This window comes from Scyliorhinus torazame, chromosome 12 (genome assembly GCF_047496885.1).
Source record: "Scyliorhinus torazame isolate Kashiwa2021f chromosome 12, sScyTor2.1, whole genome shotgun sequence".
Classification (NCBI taxonomy): Eukaryota; Metazoa; Chordata; class Chondrichthyes; order Carcharhiniformes; family Scyliorhinidae; genus Scyliorhinus; species Scyliorhinus torazame.
In genome coordinates this window covers 63418529-63433830 of record NC_092718.1, presented here as the reverse complement: position 1 = coordinate 63433830, position 15302 = coordinate 63418529, and the positions used below count along the sequence as shown (strand labels likewise).

At 46.6% G+C, this 15302-nt stretch overlaps 2 protein-coding genes across 2 annotated transcripts in view; one reads left to right on the top strand and one right to left on the bottom strand.

Annotated features, from left to right (window-relative positions):
• The window catches only part of mthfs (5,10-methenyltetrahydrofolate synthetase (5-formyltetrahydrofolate cyclo-ligase)), an 87921-nt gene that overhangs the window by 61213 nt on the left and 11406 nt on the right, over positions 1-15302 (bottom strand). The window lies entirely within an intron of this gene.
• On the top strand, positions 16-9671 carry LOC140386442 (complement C1q tumor necrosis factor-related protein 6-like). Its single transcript, XM_072468791.1, has 4 exons — positions 16-193; positions 283-360; positions 3537-3630; positions 7969-9671. Exons 1-4 carry the CDS (start codon positions 176-178, stop codon positions 8367-8369), a joined length of 591 nt encoding a protein of 196 aa, XP_072324892.1. The 5' UTR covers positions 16-175; the 3' UTR covers positions 8370-9671.

The following is a 15302-nucleotide window of genomic DNA, read 5'->3' as shown; positions in this document are numbered from 1 at the left end:
TGAAGCAAAGGGCAAGAACCTGTAGAATGAGTGCACATCCTTTGTGACACCATTGTTAAAACAGTGAGAGCCAGAAAGACAGAGCTACAAAAGCTGGAGATCTAGCATAGGGTCAACAGGTCCAGTTCAGAAATAAGTTGAAGAGACGGCATTGTCATCCTGAAAGCACTAAGGAATGGATTCCTTTGGATTGGTAGGTGCAAATAGCAATGACCGTGTCAATCGTTTACACACACAGTTCCTTCTGTCTAATTTAGTCGAGTTTGATTTCTTTTATTTCAGGGGTATTTGTTGTGCTTCATCCTTCTTCACTGTGTCCATCCATCGAGTGCCTTGGAGAATGTACTGCAATATTTGCAGGTAAGGATAGAAAATTAATTGCATGCGGACGGGATGTTCACGCCGGCAGGAAATTCCGGTCCCACAGGTTTCCCGGGAAATCCCGTTGACCACGGCGGGGTCGGTAGATCCTGCTCGCGGGCCGCCTCCACCGCTGAAAAACACACGCCGGGGTGGTCGCGAAATCCCGCCCTGCGTCTTTCTTATATTTTGTCTGTTCTCCCTTTACCTTGCAAAGGGTGTTTATTTCTCTATATTTTCTCTCACTTACTGTCTCTCTTTGCCTGTCACATTCTCCTGTTTTTTTTGCTTTACCCTTTGTCCACAAGGCAATACAGATACTAATCTATACTTGCTTAGCCATCACCGCTAGAGCTTAAACAAAAATAGAAAATATTGGAAATCTGAGGAGAGAGAAAGCCTTTCACGTCTGTATGACTCTCTTTCAGAGCGAGAGAGTGAGGGGGAAATGTTTCATTGCTAGATCTTGTTGGACCACATAAAGTATTATTGGTTTCTGCCCCCATCTGCCATTACCACTCATTAAGTAAGCAAAAATAACACGGCCAGCTCGGTTTCTCTACCGCAAGCCTAGTCAGCTGCCTCTCTACCTCTTTGCTCCCTTCCCCTTTCCCACTGGATCAATATTCCTCCAATGTTCCATCCTGCCCTAGCCCTGAACTCGCATTTTCTTCCATTTACTCTCCTATCCTCCCCTTAGCCCCACTCCAAGCACAACCTCCCTGCGAGTCGTACCTCTCATTCCCTCAACCCTATTCTCAACCCTATTCCCGTCCAGCTCCTGTGTTGGTGATATTGTTCATGGCACCCCTCTTTGGGTTCTATACTCCTCCATTACTCTTCATTCAAAAACAAATGCCTTGATCCCACCGTCTTTATAAATTCTCATCCCCATCTCCAATCTCTTTCCTCTCCAAAGCTCTTGAACATATTTTGCCTCACAAATGTGTGGGCTCACCTTTTCTTGAATTCTATGTCTGAATTTCTCCATTAATATTCAATAAGTCAAATTCTCTACACTAAATGAATTATGCTGTTAAAAAAATCCCAGTCCAAGAGTCCCCAATTTATATATTACGATACACTGCTGATGTGTGCGAGAGTATTCCAAACTGAAAAACTGGTTTTACAAGTATTGATTTATGGATATTAGTGAGAAACGTTCATGGAAGCAGTGAGAACTCAAAGCTCTCTTTAATTAAACAACAATAAAAGTATTATTAAAGTAGCAGAAAGATAATGAAACACTATAAAGAACAATCTTATATCTCGGCACATTAACAGTGAGCACTTCGTCCCTCAAAGACTGGAAATGTGTTTCCCCCGTAATCCTAAACTCTATTGAGGCCCCTCTGTTTCACAAACAGTAACCATAAACCTACTGGTAAAATCTAGCCAGCGACTACCATACTGTACAGCTTAAGTGACCAGTACTTAGGAATGGCCTTTGGTTCAGCAAATATTTTGCACAACCTGGCTTTTGCCTTCAGCACTTCATCTCAGCCGAGCTGTTTCCTGCCCCTCAATCTCTCTTGCTGTTACTTCTTCAACACTTCTTCTGTGACTAACCTGTTTCCTGGCTCACAGCCTCTGACTACTAAATGTATGAATTGCAAAGAACACCCTGTTCCCTATTCTGTCCCTTTCCTTCCTTTCTCTGAGTTCCTGCCCAGACGTGATTTACAAAATACATGGCTGTTTGATTGTACCTATGCAAAAAAACAATACATTTGTTTTAATAGTTTGTGCTATTTCATGACTCATTCATCTGAATTTCAGTGAGAATAGGTCCAATCCCATTTTGCTGCCAATTTAAGTTAATGGATATAAACCCTCAATGGCTTTTGAATTGATGCTAGCAGGGAGTAACATGAAGCCTGCAGCTGGTAAATATATAGATATAACATAGTCAATTATCGAGATAAAATCACTTGGGGGTTTTAGTGGATTTACCATGAGGTGAACAGAACATCATTTACAGAACATTCCCTCGGGATATGAAATGGTTTAGACAGCCTCCAAGACAATCTTAAGTAAAGTTGATGTTTTATAGTACTGAGAAATCCAGGGAAGAAGGTAGTTCAGACACCATCAAAGGTTGGGAAAGAGAAAGAAAATGAGAATTGATGACTTGAGATGAGGTTTAGATTTTAAAAATCAGTAAATTGCAAGAGGAATGAAAGAATGAGGGAGATAAGGAGGAACAAGGTTGATATTCCAATAAAAAAATACTTCAATTAGGAGATGATAACAATGTGGTGAGAATAAGGATGGAAGAGTGTAGCAAGAGAGTGAAAGAAGATTTTTCTCAAGAGCACCGATCATATTAATGTGAAGCTTTCTTTTAATGAAATATAGAAAAGGATTATTTGGCTCTTTGGGCTGGAGAAGTTTGGTCCATTATATATAGATGGTTGATGTTATATGGAATCTTACAAGTTTGGAGGGGGGGGTGGGGGGGGGGGGGCGGGGGGAGACAGAAACCACAACACAAGTTTGTCAAAGATTTACCTGGTTGGTAGATTGTACTTAGACCATAAACACAAGTGCAGAAGTAGGCTATTCGGCCCATCAAGTCTGCTCCGCCTTTCGATGGGATCATGGCTGATCCGATTTAATCCTCAATTCCACTTTCCCGCCTTATCCCCATAACCCTTGTGTGGTAATACCAGGTATTGCAGTACCTGAGAGGTGAATGACCATTGGCTAGACCGAGGGGTCTGCCATTGGATAATGTACATAGCCCCGCCTCTCAGAACCGATGCCGTCCCAGCAGCCTTTACTTTCTGTATCACCGCTGCTGGGAACAGTTCTAGCTGATTAAAGCCGATTAGATATGACTCCTCTTTGTCTCGAGAGTATTGATTGTGCATCAATTTGATTGTCTCACTGATTAAAAATGTGTCTATATCAGCCTTAAACATAGTTAAGGACCCAGCCACTCTTCGGTAAGGAATTCCACGGATCACTTATCCTCTGAGAGAAGAAATTCCTTCTCATCTTGGTGTGTGGAAAGGCTCCAGGTCCTTTCTTTCCCACATACTCAATCCTATTCCTTTGCGTAATGCCTCCCGGTGTAACATCCTGCAAACGCTGACCCTTTGCTGTGTCATATCACAGACCTTGCTGAAATAAACAAATGTGAGCATTTACTCCAAGTTTTCCATCGGTTTTAGGGAGCAGACAATGAAGGAATGAGACCAAGTAATCCACTGAAATTGATCGCAGAGGCAAAATCCAGGTTGGGAGCTGCTTATGATTGGAGCCATGGTGAGTCAAACCAACACTTACAAAAATAGGATTTTTGCTAGATTGAACATTAACTGTTTCAAATAAAAGTATGAGATAGAGAAATGATGGTTGTGTGGAGGCATTAGTAAATTGCCCCTTGTAGTGAATTCTGAGGGCTTAGTGGCTACATGCACAACCCATCTCTGACCACTTCTCATTGAGTTTCCACATCCACCTGAATAGGGAACCAAATGGTGAAATGGGTAAAACATTGGGCTTTAACCTCGGAGTTTAGATCTCGCCAGCCAAATGGGATTAATGTCTCCTGTGTCTGCTGGCGGTGAAATGAGTTTGAATAGTTTCCGTCAGTTCTATACAGTCTGAGCCTATAGCACAAAACAAGTAACGTCAGACAGAACAATGTGTGTTTGGTAGGAAAGGGAATTTAACATTAAAATCAAGGGGATAACACCGAGAGATTGGAGGGGGAAGAGCCCTTTTGTTGTAGGGGGAGGGGGGAGGGGGCAGGGTGACAGGAAGATTAACTCTGCATCAAGTTGTGTTGTCCCTGACCTGGAATTGCTTTTTGCTGATCCCGGGTGCCTGAAAAAGGTACAATTTCATTCCCCAATCCGAGTACCTTTGAAGCTCAGTGATTTGGGTGGGGATAAAGTAGTGATACTTTATATCCCATACATCTGTATCCCATTAAAGGACAGCACCTTCAAGAGAAATGAGGGAAAGGTGAGAGGAAAAATCCAAACATTACAGCTGATCAGAGAATCAGAATTGAAGGAGAGGAATTGTGAAAGTTTCAGAATGACTCAAACCTTCAAAATGAAGAAAAATGGTTTCAAAATGGCTTACTAGGACACTAATGTGGACACCACAACAGCTCAACACTATGCTGCATCTCCATTGTACATCTTTACATTTTAATAATGAACGTTCTCAATTGAAATGAAATGAAAATCGCTTATTGTCACAAGTAGGCTTCAAATGAAGTTACTGTGAAAAGCCCCTAGTCGCCACATTCCAGCGCCTGTTTGGGGAGGCTGGTACGGGGATTGAACCGTGCTGCTGGCCTACCTTGGTCTGCTTTCAAAGCCAGTGATTTAGCCCTGTGCTAAACTGCCCCTAAGAAAAAAGAAAATCAACGGGTGCGATTCTCCAATATTGGGCTCAAGAGTTCGCGCCATCGTGAACGCCATCGCGTTTCACGACGGCGCGAACCGGGACCGGTTACTTCCGATTCGCACGCTGCTGCAGCAGTTCACGCCGCTCCAGCCTCATTTCGCGGCGCCCATCCGCCGCGCCAACCCATGCATGCGCATTTGGGCCAGCTCCATCCTGCGCATGCGCAGTTGGGTCGTGCCATCCTCCGCATACGCAGTTGGGCCGCGCTACCCCGCGCATGCACGGGGGACTTCTTTAGCGCGCCGGCCCCGACTCAAGATGGAGTCGGTGTTCAGGGGCCGGCCGGGCCAGAAAGTAGGCCCGGGGAGGGGAGAGGCCGGCCCGCGTGGGCCCCGACGTGGGCCAGACCCCATCGGAGGCCCCCACGGTGAAGGAGCCCCCCCCCTCCACCCCCCACAGGCCGCCCCCGAACGTTCCTGCAGGGGTCCCGCCGGCAGCGACCAGGGGTGAACGGCGCCGGCGGGACTCTGTCGTATCGGCACAGCCGGAGAATCGGCAGCCGCCGTCGATTCCAGCGGCCCGCGGCCGGCGCTGCGCCAAATGCACCGGCGCAAATGGCGCCGATTCTCCGCACCACGGAGAATCGCGCACCGGCGTCGGGACGTCGGGCGCGGTTGCGGTGATTCTCCGGCCCGGCGCAGGGCTCGGAGAATCGCCCCCAACAGGTCTGAGGATTGGGAGTTGTTTCGAATTCAGCAAAGAAAGGCCAAGGGATTGAATAGGAAGGGGAAAATAGAGTACATCCAAGGGTACTGGAGGAGGTGGCTCTAGAAACAGTGGATGCATTGGTGGTCATCTTCCAGGATTATATATGATGTGGAGATGCTGGCATTGGACTGGGGTGAGCACAGTAAGAAGTCTTCCAACACCAGGTTGATGTCCAACAGGTTTGTTTTGAATCACTAGCTTTCGGAGCACTGCTCCTTCCTCAGGTGAATGAAGAGTTAGGTCCAGAAATATATATATAGACAAAGTCAAAGATGCAATACGATTCTTTGAATGGGAGTCTTTGCAGGTAATTAAGTCTTTAACGGTCCAAACGGAGCAACTGGAGAGAGGGATAATCACAGGTTAAAGAGGTGTGAATTGACTCGAGCCAGGACAGTTGGTAGGATTTTGCAAGCCCAGGCCAGATGGTGGGGGGTGAATGTAATGCGACATGAATACAAGGTCCAGTTTGAGGTCGTACTCATGTGTGCGGAACTTGGCTATAAGTTTCTGCTCGCCGATTCTGCGTTGTCGCGCGTCCTGAAGGCCGCCTTGGAGAACGCTTACATGAAGATCAGAGGCTGAATGCCCTTGACTGCTGAAGTGTTCCCCGACTGGAAGGGAACATTCCTGCCTTGCGATTGTCGCGCGATGTCCGTTCATCTGTTGTCGCAGCGTCTGCATGGTCTCGCCAATGTACCACGCTTCAGGACATCCTTTCCTGCAGCGTATGTGGTAGACAACGTTGGCCAAGTCGCACGAGTATGTACCACGTACCTGGTGAGTGGTGTTCTCACGTGTAATGGTGGTACCCATGTCGATGATCTGGCACGTCTTGCAGAGATTGCCATGGTGGGTTGTGAGGTGTCGTGGTCGCTGTTCTGAACGCTGCGTAGTTTGCTGCAAACAATGGTTTGTTTTGAGGTTGCGCGGTTGTTTGAATATGTAGACTGCGGAACAGTTCCTGCAGATTAGAAGGTAGCTAACGTAACTCCACTATTTAAAAAGGGAGGTACAGAGAAAGCAGGGAATTATAGACCAGTAAGCTTGACGTTAGTCGTGGGAAAAATTCTAGAATCCATAATCAAAGATGTTATAGCAGAGCACTTAGAAAACAGTGGCAGGATCGGACAGAGTCAGCATGGATTTATGAAGGGGAAATCATGCTTGAAAAATCTACTGGAATTCTTTGAGGATGTAACTTGTAGAATTGATGAAGGGGAGCGAGTGGATGTGGTGTATTTGGACTTTGAGAAGGCTTTTGACAAAGTCCCGTATAAAAGATTAGCGTGTAAAATTAAAGCGCATGGGATTGGGGGGTAGTGTATTGAGATGGATAGAAAACTAGTTGGCAGACAGGAAACAAATAGTAGAAATTAACGGGTCTTTTTCAAAATGGGAGGCAGTGACTAGTGGAGTTCCTCAGGGATCGGTGCTAGGACCCCAGCTATTCACAATATTTATTAATGATTCAGATCAGGACAACAAAATGTCAAATCCCAAAATTTGCATATGGCACCAGGTTGGCTGGGAGGGTGAGCTGTGAGGAGGATGCAGATCCTTCAGTGTGATTTGGACAGGTTGAATGAGTGGGCAAATGAATGGCAGGTGCAGTATAATTTGGATACATGCAAGGTTATCCACTTTGGTAGCAAAAACAAAAAGGCAGACTATTATCAGAATGGCCATAAATTAAGAGAGCGGAATGTGCAACGAGACCTGGTTGCCCTCGTGCACCAGTAACTGAAGGTAAGCACGCAGGTACAGCAGGTGGTGAAGAAGGCAAATGGTACGCTGGCTTTCATTGCGAGATGATTTGAGTACAGGAGCAGGGATGTCTTGCTGCAATTGTACAGGGCCTTGCTGAGGCCACACCTGGAATATTGTGTGCAGTTTTGGTCTCCTTATCTGAGGAAGGATGTTCTAGCTAAACAGGGACGGCAGCAAAGGTTTAGCAGACTGATTCCTGGGATGGCAATACTGAGGAGAGATTGAATCAGTTAGGATTGTATTCGCTGGAGTTCAGAGGAATGAGGGGGGAACTCATTGAAATCTATAAAATTCTGACAGGACTGGACAGGGTTGATGCAAAAAGGATGTTCTCGGTGGTGGATGTGTCCAGAACCAGGGGTCACAGTCTGAGGATACGGGGGAGACCATTTAGGACGGAGATAAGGAGAAATGTCTTCACCCAGACAGTGGTGAGCTTGTGGAATTCATTACCACGGGAAGTAGTTGAGTCCAAAACATTGTATAGTTTCGAGAAGCAGTTAGATAGAGCACTTAGGGCCAAGGGGATCAAAAGATATGGGGGAATGCAGGGTTAGGCTATTGAGTTGGATGATCAGCCATGATCATAATGAATGGCGCAGCAGGCTTGAAGGGACGAATGGCCTCTTCCTGCTCCTGTTTTTTCCATGTTTCTATGTTAATATAGTTATTGTATTAAGTCTGTGTTTTCTGTTTTGTCAGGCTCCGATGTGGTGTTTGACGTGCAGCGCTCCACAATGAATCATGTGCTGAATCCTGTGAATCCCATTGTTTACGATATGGTTATTGTGAATCTTGGACAAGTATACGACAACAAGACTGGAAAGTTTACATGCCCCAAGTGTGGCTTGTATTTTTTCAGTTTCTCCTCTCTACCGGGCAGAGGGCTGCAGACAGATGTGATCCTGATAAAGGATGAAGTGGAAGAAAGTGTGATCCATAGCGTGCTGCCAGCGAACAGTTCCCAGCTCGCCACCAAAAATGTGATCCTGGATCTTCACAAGGGAGACCAAGTGTGGGTCAAGCTGGCTTCAGGGAATCTCTGGAGCCGGGCTGGATCACTCTACTTCCAGGGATTTCTGCTGACTGGCAAAGCTAAATAATGAGCTGGAAAGATCAGGGTAGAATTTTCTCTTCTGTGGTGATGAACCAGAAGCCTTTCTCACAGACCTCTCAATATGTCCTCACTAATGAAAAGAGCACCTGTGCCCAATTTACACTCAGAACTTGTGTCACACCACAAAAGAGAAAACTCTATCCTGTTTGCCTCTGGGAATCACAGCTGGTTTCAAGAGAATTTGCGATTTAAAAACTGCTTAATATCTGCGCTTTGTTAGTCTGTGCTCCAGCAATTGATCCAGCTGATAGATAATTCTTGCACCAGTGACATGGACAGAGAGAAGGGGAAATCAAGGCAGAGGGGCTGAGAGAGAGGGTGAGATAGAGTTGAAGACTAAGAGAGGGAGATAGGGGGGGAGAGATCACAGGACAGAGAGATGTGGCAGACGTTTTGCGTGATGGTAGTGGCCAGGATCACTGGCTGGAAAGTCAGGAGCGAGCGAGTCCTGGGGAAGTAGTGGGGGGCGGGGGAATGTTGAGGTCTTCCCCAAGGACGGCTCGTGCCACCATGGGCCCTTGGTGGGGCACAGTATGCTCTCTGATAAGAGGCCCCTTCCCCTCCTCCGCAGACAGGCCAGGTAACCACGTCACATTGCACACACCTCCCCCAAACAACACGTGTAAAATCCCAGCAGTGGCAGAAAGGGAGAGAATCTTAACATTTGAGCTAAGTCAGTTAAACTGAGTTCAGAAAAAACATGAATCTTGACACAGTTTCTGAATGCAAAAAATATGTCAATCAAGTTCTTAAGAGAGAACGTGACACTTTGGAAGTGATGCACGATCAATGACCACTAAAGCGAGGTTGTAGTCCAACTGAAGGCTTTAATAAGCTAAATGTTTCCCCCAGCAGCTCAGGTACAGAATGAAGGCTGCTGGGGCGGCATGGGTTCTTATACCCTGCCTATCAGGGCGGAGCTATTATACACTCTAGCCAATAGCAAGCAAAAAGGTTCTACCAATGGTGCTTTAGCCTCTCAGGTACCATAATACCTATAATACCACAGGAAGTACAAAATATTAAAGGTAAACTCAGAAAATCTAAACTCTGTGAACAAGATAGACACAAGAACAAGCTACTGGTATTTAAACGTACAGAACTACACGCAGTTCCACCATTTGCAGGGCCAGGCCAGAGCTTTGGTGTTTGTCTAATGATTCTCGCGCCTGTCAGTCTGGGTGCTGGGGGATGGGGTGGGGGTGCACACAATGAAAAGAGAGCTTATAGTTAGCGCAAGCACCTACATGCATGAGATTTTTCAATAAAGCTTTCAGCTTACTGCTCCTTTCTGTCTCCAAGCATTTCATTATTTCAGTGTTGGAATAGACAGTCGTTGATTAAAATTATACATACAGCGATCAGAATAAAGTTGAATTCTTCAAATAAAGAAAAGCAAATAAATGGCCTCAAGTGGGTCAGTAGGTAAATGGTGTCGTGTTGACCCACAACAAGCAGGAAAGGCCCAGGGTCTATCGCTAACTTGCGCTGAATTAGTTCGGTCCTGTTCATACGCTGGGAACGGCGGCTATAACTGGATTCAATGTCACTGGATTAATGAGGGAGTAAAGAAATTAGTCAGGGTTGCAGATACGGCTAACAATCCACAGTCACTCTGCTGCACGATGCACAATCCAAAACCTGCACCAATTATCACAATAAAGCTGTCTATCGCACCAATTCATCTCCAGTGCTTTGGTACACAGGGAATCAAGAACAAATGCAAACTTTCTCCAAGTTCATTTCCGGGTTATGGTCATTGCTGGTTAGACCAGCATTCATTGCCCATCCATAGATTCCGTTTAGAAGGTGGTGGTGAGTTCCCTTCTTGAATCGCTGCAGTTCCTGAGGTGTAGGTACACCCACTGTGCAGTTACGGAGGGAGTTCCAGGATTTTGCCCCAGCGACAGTGAAGGGACGCCGATATATTTCCAAGCCGGGGTGGTGAGAGTAACCTCCAGATGGCGGGGTTCCCAGGTAATTGCTGCCCTTGTCCTTATAGATGGGAGTGGCAGTGCCAGGGGAGCCCGGTCAACCACACCCACATGTTCTGGGCTTGCCCCAAGCTTGCTGGATTCCGGACAGCCTTCTCCGAGGCAATGTCCAAAGTTGTGGGGGTGAGGGTGAAGCCATGCCCAATAGTGACAACCTTTGGAGTATCGGAGCAGCCAGAGCTACGCATGGGGAAGGGGGCCAACGCCCTTGCTTTCGCTTCCCTAATCGCACGCCGGAGAATCCTGCTCGGCTAGGCGATCGGCAGCACCACCCACAGCTGCAGACTGGCTCGCTGACCTCTCGGAGTTTCTCCACCTGGAGAAGATTAAGTACGCCACCCGAGGGTCAGAGGAAGGCTTCCTGGATACTTGGGGCAGTTTGTCGGTCTGTTCCAAAACCTGTTCGAGGTCAGCAACGAGGAGTAACCTAATAAGATTGTTTTTTAAACCACCAAGATAGATGAGGTACCAAAGGACAGGCAACCTGGGGCGGGGGAAACCACGAGAGATGGGGGGGGGGGGGGGGGGGGGGGGGGCTTTTCTTTTCTCCATTCTGTCCGGAAAATGAAAGATAAGCACCGCCGAAGCGGGGGGGGCGGGGGGGGGGAGAGAAACCATAGACCGATCCAGAGGTCAACGAAATGCACATAGGGTCAGTTAAACGAAGGACAAACTAAACCTCTCTGAGTAATAAAGGAAATTAGCGCGGGTGAGAAAAATGTGATGTGTATATATATATATATATATACACACAATTATTTATAAATATGGGAAATGCCAATAAAAAGATTTTTACAAAGAAAATAGATGGTAGTTGTCATGGGTTTGGAAGGTGCTGTCTAATGAACCTTGATCCCAAATTCCAACAATAGCAATGTGGATTCAATTCCAGAAAAGAGTCACAGGACACATTTTATCGATTTGCCACAGGAGGTAAAAGCTACAATATCTTACCAACAAAGTATTCTAAGAGATTGCGGTGATCACCCTCAAACAGCATGGCCTCTGATTGATCTTAAATAAGAATAAAGATTAGAATATTTTTTTCCCTAAGCACTGGGTGTGCCTTAGATTCGCAGAAAAAGCAGAAGGCTCTGACGAAAAAGGAACTGGACAGACATTTGATTGGGATTTCATATTTTATAGATATAGGCCAAGTTAATCACTCAGATAGTTAAATGGTCCAAAATATTATCTCACAGGATGTGGGCATTGTTGGCAAAGCCAGCATTTGCTGTAGCATTGTGGGGCAGCACGGTAGCATTGTGGATAGCACAATTGCTTCACAGCTCCAGGGTCCCAGGTTCGATTCCCGGCTTGGGTCACTGTCTGTGCGGAGTCTGCACATCCCCCCCGTGTGTGCGTGGGTGTTCTCCGGGTGCTCCGGTTTCCTCCCACAGTCCAAAGATGTGCGGGTTAGGTGGATTGGCCATGCTAAATTGCCCATAGTGTCCAAAATTGCCCTTAGTGTTGGGTGGGGTTACTGGGTTATGGGGATTAGGTGGGGTTATGGGGATAGGGTGGAGGTGTGGACCTTGGGTAGGATTCTCTTTCCAAGAGCTGGTGCAGACTCGATGGGCCGAATGGCCTCCTTCTGCACTGTAAATTCTATGTAAAATTCTATGTAAGTGAGTGGCTCGCTCGGTCATTTCAGAGTCAACCACATTGCTGTGGGTCTGCAGTCACATGTGGGCCAGACCAAGTAAGGGCGGCAGATTTCCCCACAGGACATTAATGATTCGGACAGTTTCATGGTCGCTATTATTGGGACTAGCTTTATATTCCAGATTTATTAATTTAACTTAAATTCCACCACCAGCCGTGGTGGGATTTGAACCCATGTCCCCAGAGCATTAGACTGGGCCTCGGGATTGCCAGTCCAGTGACATCACCCCTATGCCACTGTCTCCACAGTGGCCATCATCTAAATAATTCTCCACCTGGACCTGAAATAAATATCATTCCTCCTCAGGGGCACTAAATACACTTGTACCAAACAAAACTGCGAGCAGAGGTATTCAATTTCAATAACTTACAGATTATTTTGTCTATGACACATTGTTTTGATTTTTTATTGAATTCAAATTTGACCATCTGCCGTGATGGGATTTGAACCGGGTCCTCAGGTTATTACGAAGGGTCTCTGGATTACTATTGCAGTGACAATACCACTACACCACCACACTCCCATAAAGTCCCATTGCCCTCTGCATCTCAGCCCGCTGTCAGGAAAGCAAAATATTGGCTGTTAACCAATTATCACCCACCCCCCACATTTCCCATTTTTACAGGCCATATGAAATACTGCTTATAGAATCGTGCGGAACAGAAGGAGGCCATTCAGACTTTCATAGCTGTGCACGTTCTCTAAAAGAGAATCCAATTACTCCCACTGTCAGTCAAGGCTCAGTGGTAGCCCTCTTTGTATTTGTTCAATTCCCACTCCAAAGGCTTGAGCACATATTGTTGGGAGGAGCCATCTTTCAGCTGAGCTGTTAAACCGAGGGCCCCGTGCTGTATGTGAAGTATCACATGGCATTATTTAGAACTGCAGAGTCTGCTGGCTGTCCAGGCAAATATTTATCCCTCCGTCAACATCACTAAAACAGATTCTCTGATCATTATCACATAGAATTCCTACAGTGCAGAAGGAGGCCATTCGGCCCATCGAGTCTGCACCAACACTCTGAAAGGGCACCCTACGTAGGCCCACGCTCCCACCCTAACCCCGTAACCCCAACTAACACGTGCATCTTTGAACACTAAAGGGCTGTTTTGGCATGGCCAATCCACCTAACTTGCACACCTTCAGATTGTGGAAGGAAACTGGAACACCCGAAGGAAACCCACGCAGACACGGGGAGAAAGTGCAAACTCCACACAGTCACCCGAGGCCAGAATTGTACCTGGGTCCCTGGAGCTGTGAGGCAGCAGAGCTAACTACTGTTCCATTGTGCTGCCCTATACTGTATGTGGGAGTTAACGGTGCACAGATTGGCTTCTATATTTCTACATTATAACAGTGACTATACTTTACAAGTGCTTAATTGGCTGTAAAGTATTTTGGAATGCCCTGAAACCAGGATCGGTGCTTTATAAATGCAAGTTCTTCTTACTATGTCCTCCACTGCCTGTCCCCAACTTTATGAAGTCCCCTGAAGCAGTGTTGTGTGACAGTTAATTGCAAGTTGGACGAGTATTTTGTTCAGAGCTGCTCCTGCACCATCACTACTCTCACTGGAAATGTGAGTGAGGCCCTGGCAGAATTACAGTGACAGACGGGTAGCAGCTCCGAGGAAATTCCTGGCCACCGAGTGGAACTTGGGATTCATCCATATGAGAAAATACTACATGATTCTTAAGTGGAGTATAGAACTAATCTTCTTTGTTTCCCTGGTCTGTGACAGGCTTCATACCCATAACACTAATTAGCTACAGAACCCTGAATTTTACTCATTGCATTTTGACTGCAGCAAGACGCCCGTTGAGGGACTGATAAATGAGAGTGCAGTACCTTACGTACATCAAAGTCCTCTCATTGCCAATTACTTTCTCTTCAAATGTCCTGGTGTATACTGCAGGACCCATTTACCAGAGTAACACTCGCCCCACCAACTCCACATTGTCAACTTGCTAACATTTGTAATATACTGCCATCTGGTGGAGAACTTAATCATTTCTAATGACTATGACATCTAAAAATGTAATAGGACACAAAATAAACTTTAACAAATATATAGGTAATACTTATTTATAAAATCATCAATAAAAGAGGGAAACGCGCCAAGAGGGAGCCTCGGATTTGGGGGCTTCACACATGAGGTGGGCAGAACGGCCTTTTATTGGGGGCCCTTAAGTTGGTCGTGGGATGTGGTTTGGGGATTATGAGGTGAGTGATTTGCCACAAGATTCCCAGCCTCTGACCTGCTTTTGTAGCCACAGTATGTATATGGCTAGTCCAATTCGGTTCTTGGTCAATGGCAACTCCCAGGATGTTGATAATGGCACAGTGGTTAGCACTGCACCCTCAGTTCCAAAGACCCAGATTAAATCCGGCCTCGGGTGACTGTGTGGAGTTTGCACTTCCTCCCCGTATATGCGTGGATTTCCTCCGGGTGCTCCGGTTTCATCCCACAGTCCAAAGATGGGCAGGTTAGATGGATTGGCCATGATCAATTGCCCCTTAGTGTCCAATAGGTTAGGTGGGGTTACTGGGTTACGGTGGAGGTGTGGGCTTATGTTGGGTACTCTTTCCAAGTGCCAGTGCAGACTCGATGGGCCTATTGGCCTCCTTCTGCACTGTAAATTCTATGATTCTGAGCAAAGTCATGGACTTAAGATGGCTGCTACATGTCACCTGACACATTTGGAATTATAAATCAGTCAAATGTTGCTGGGTGCGATTTTCCCATCACGTTGTGCCCACTGCCAATCCTCTTGTGCAGGGAGCATCGCGGGAGAGACCCAAAATGGGTTTCTGCCGGGCGTCAGGCCGATCATTAGTCAAGTGACTCGCAACGGCCAACACAATCGCTGTGCGTGATCCACATATTATTATTCGGTTATGTGGCCGCATTCACCTGGTTCCCGGGCATCAATCGGCGTACCAGCAAGGCCTCACCTAGGCATCAATTAGTACTGGACTCCACATTCGGAGATCAGACATGATGGCCACACTGGGGTCTCAGAGGCCATTGGAGCCCCCCACCCCACACCAGTAGTCAGGAACTGGACAGGGAAGTGTCCTGGCACTTCCCCTGGCACCCAAGAAGCGCCATCCCTCCAAAACTACCCAAAATGCACTTAGGGCGTGGTTTGCCAGCCACCTCCCGCCGGAATCGGGACAGGACGCAGCCGGTAGATCTCGGGAGAAAGTGACAAAGACACCATACAAGTTGTGCACAAAGGCGTTTATTGTGTTTTAC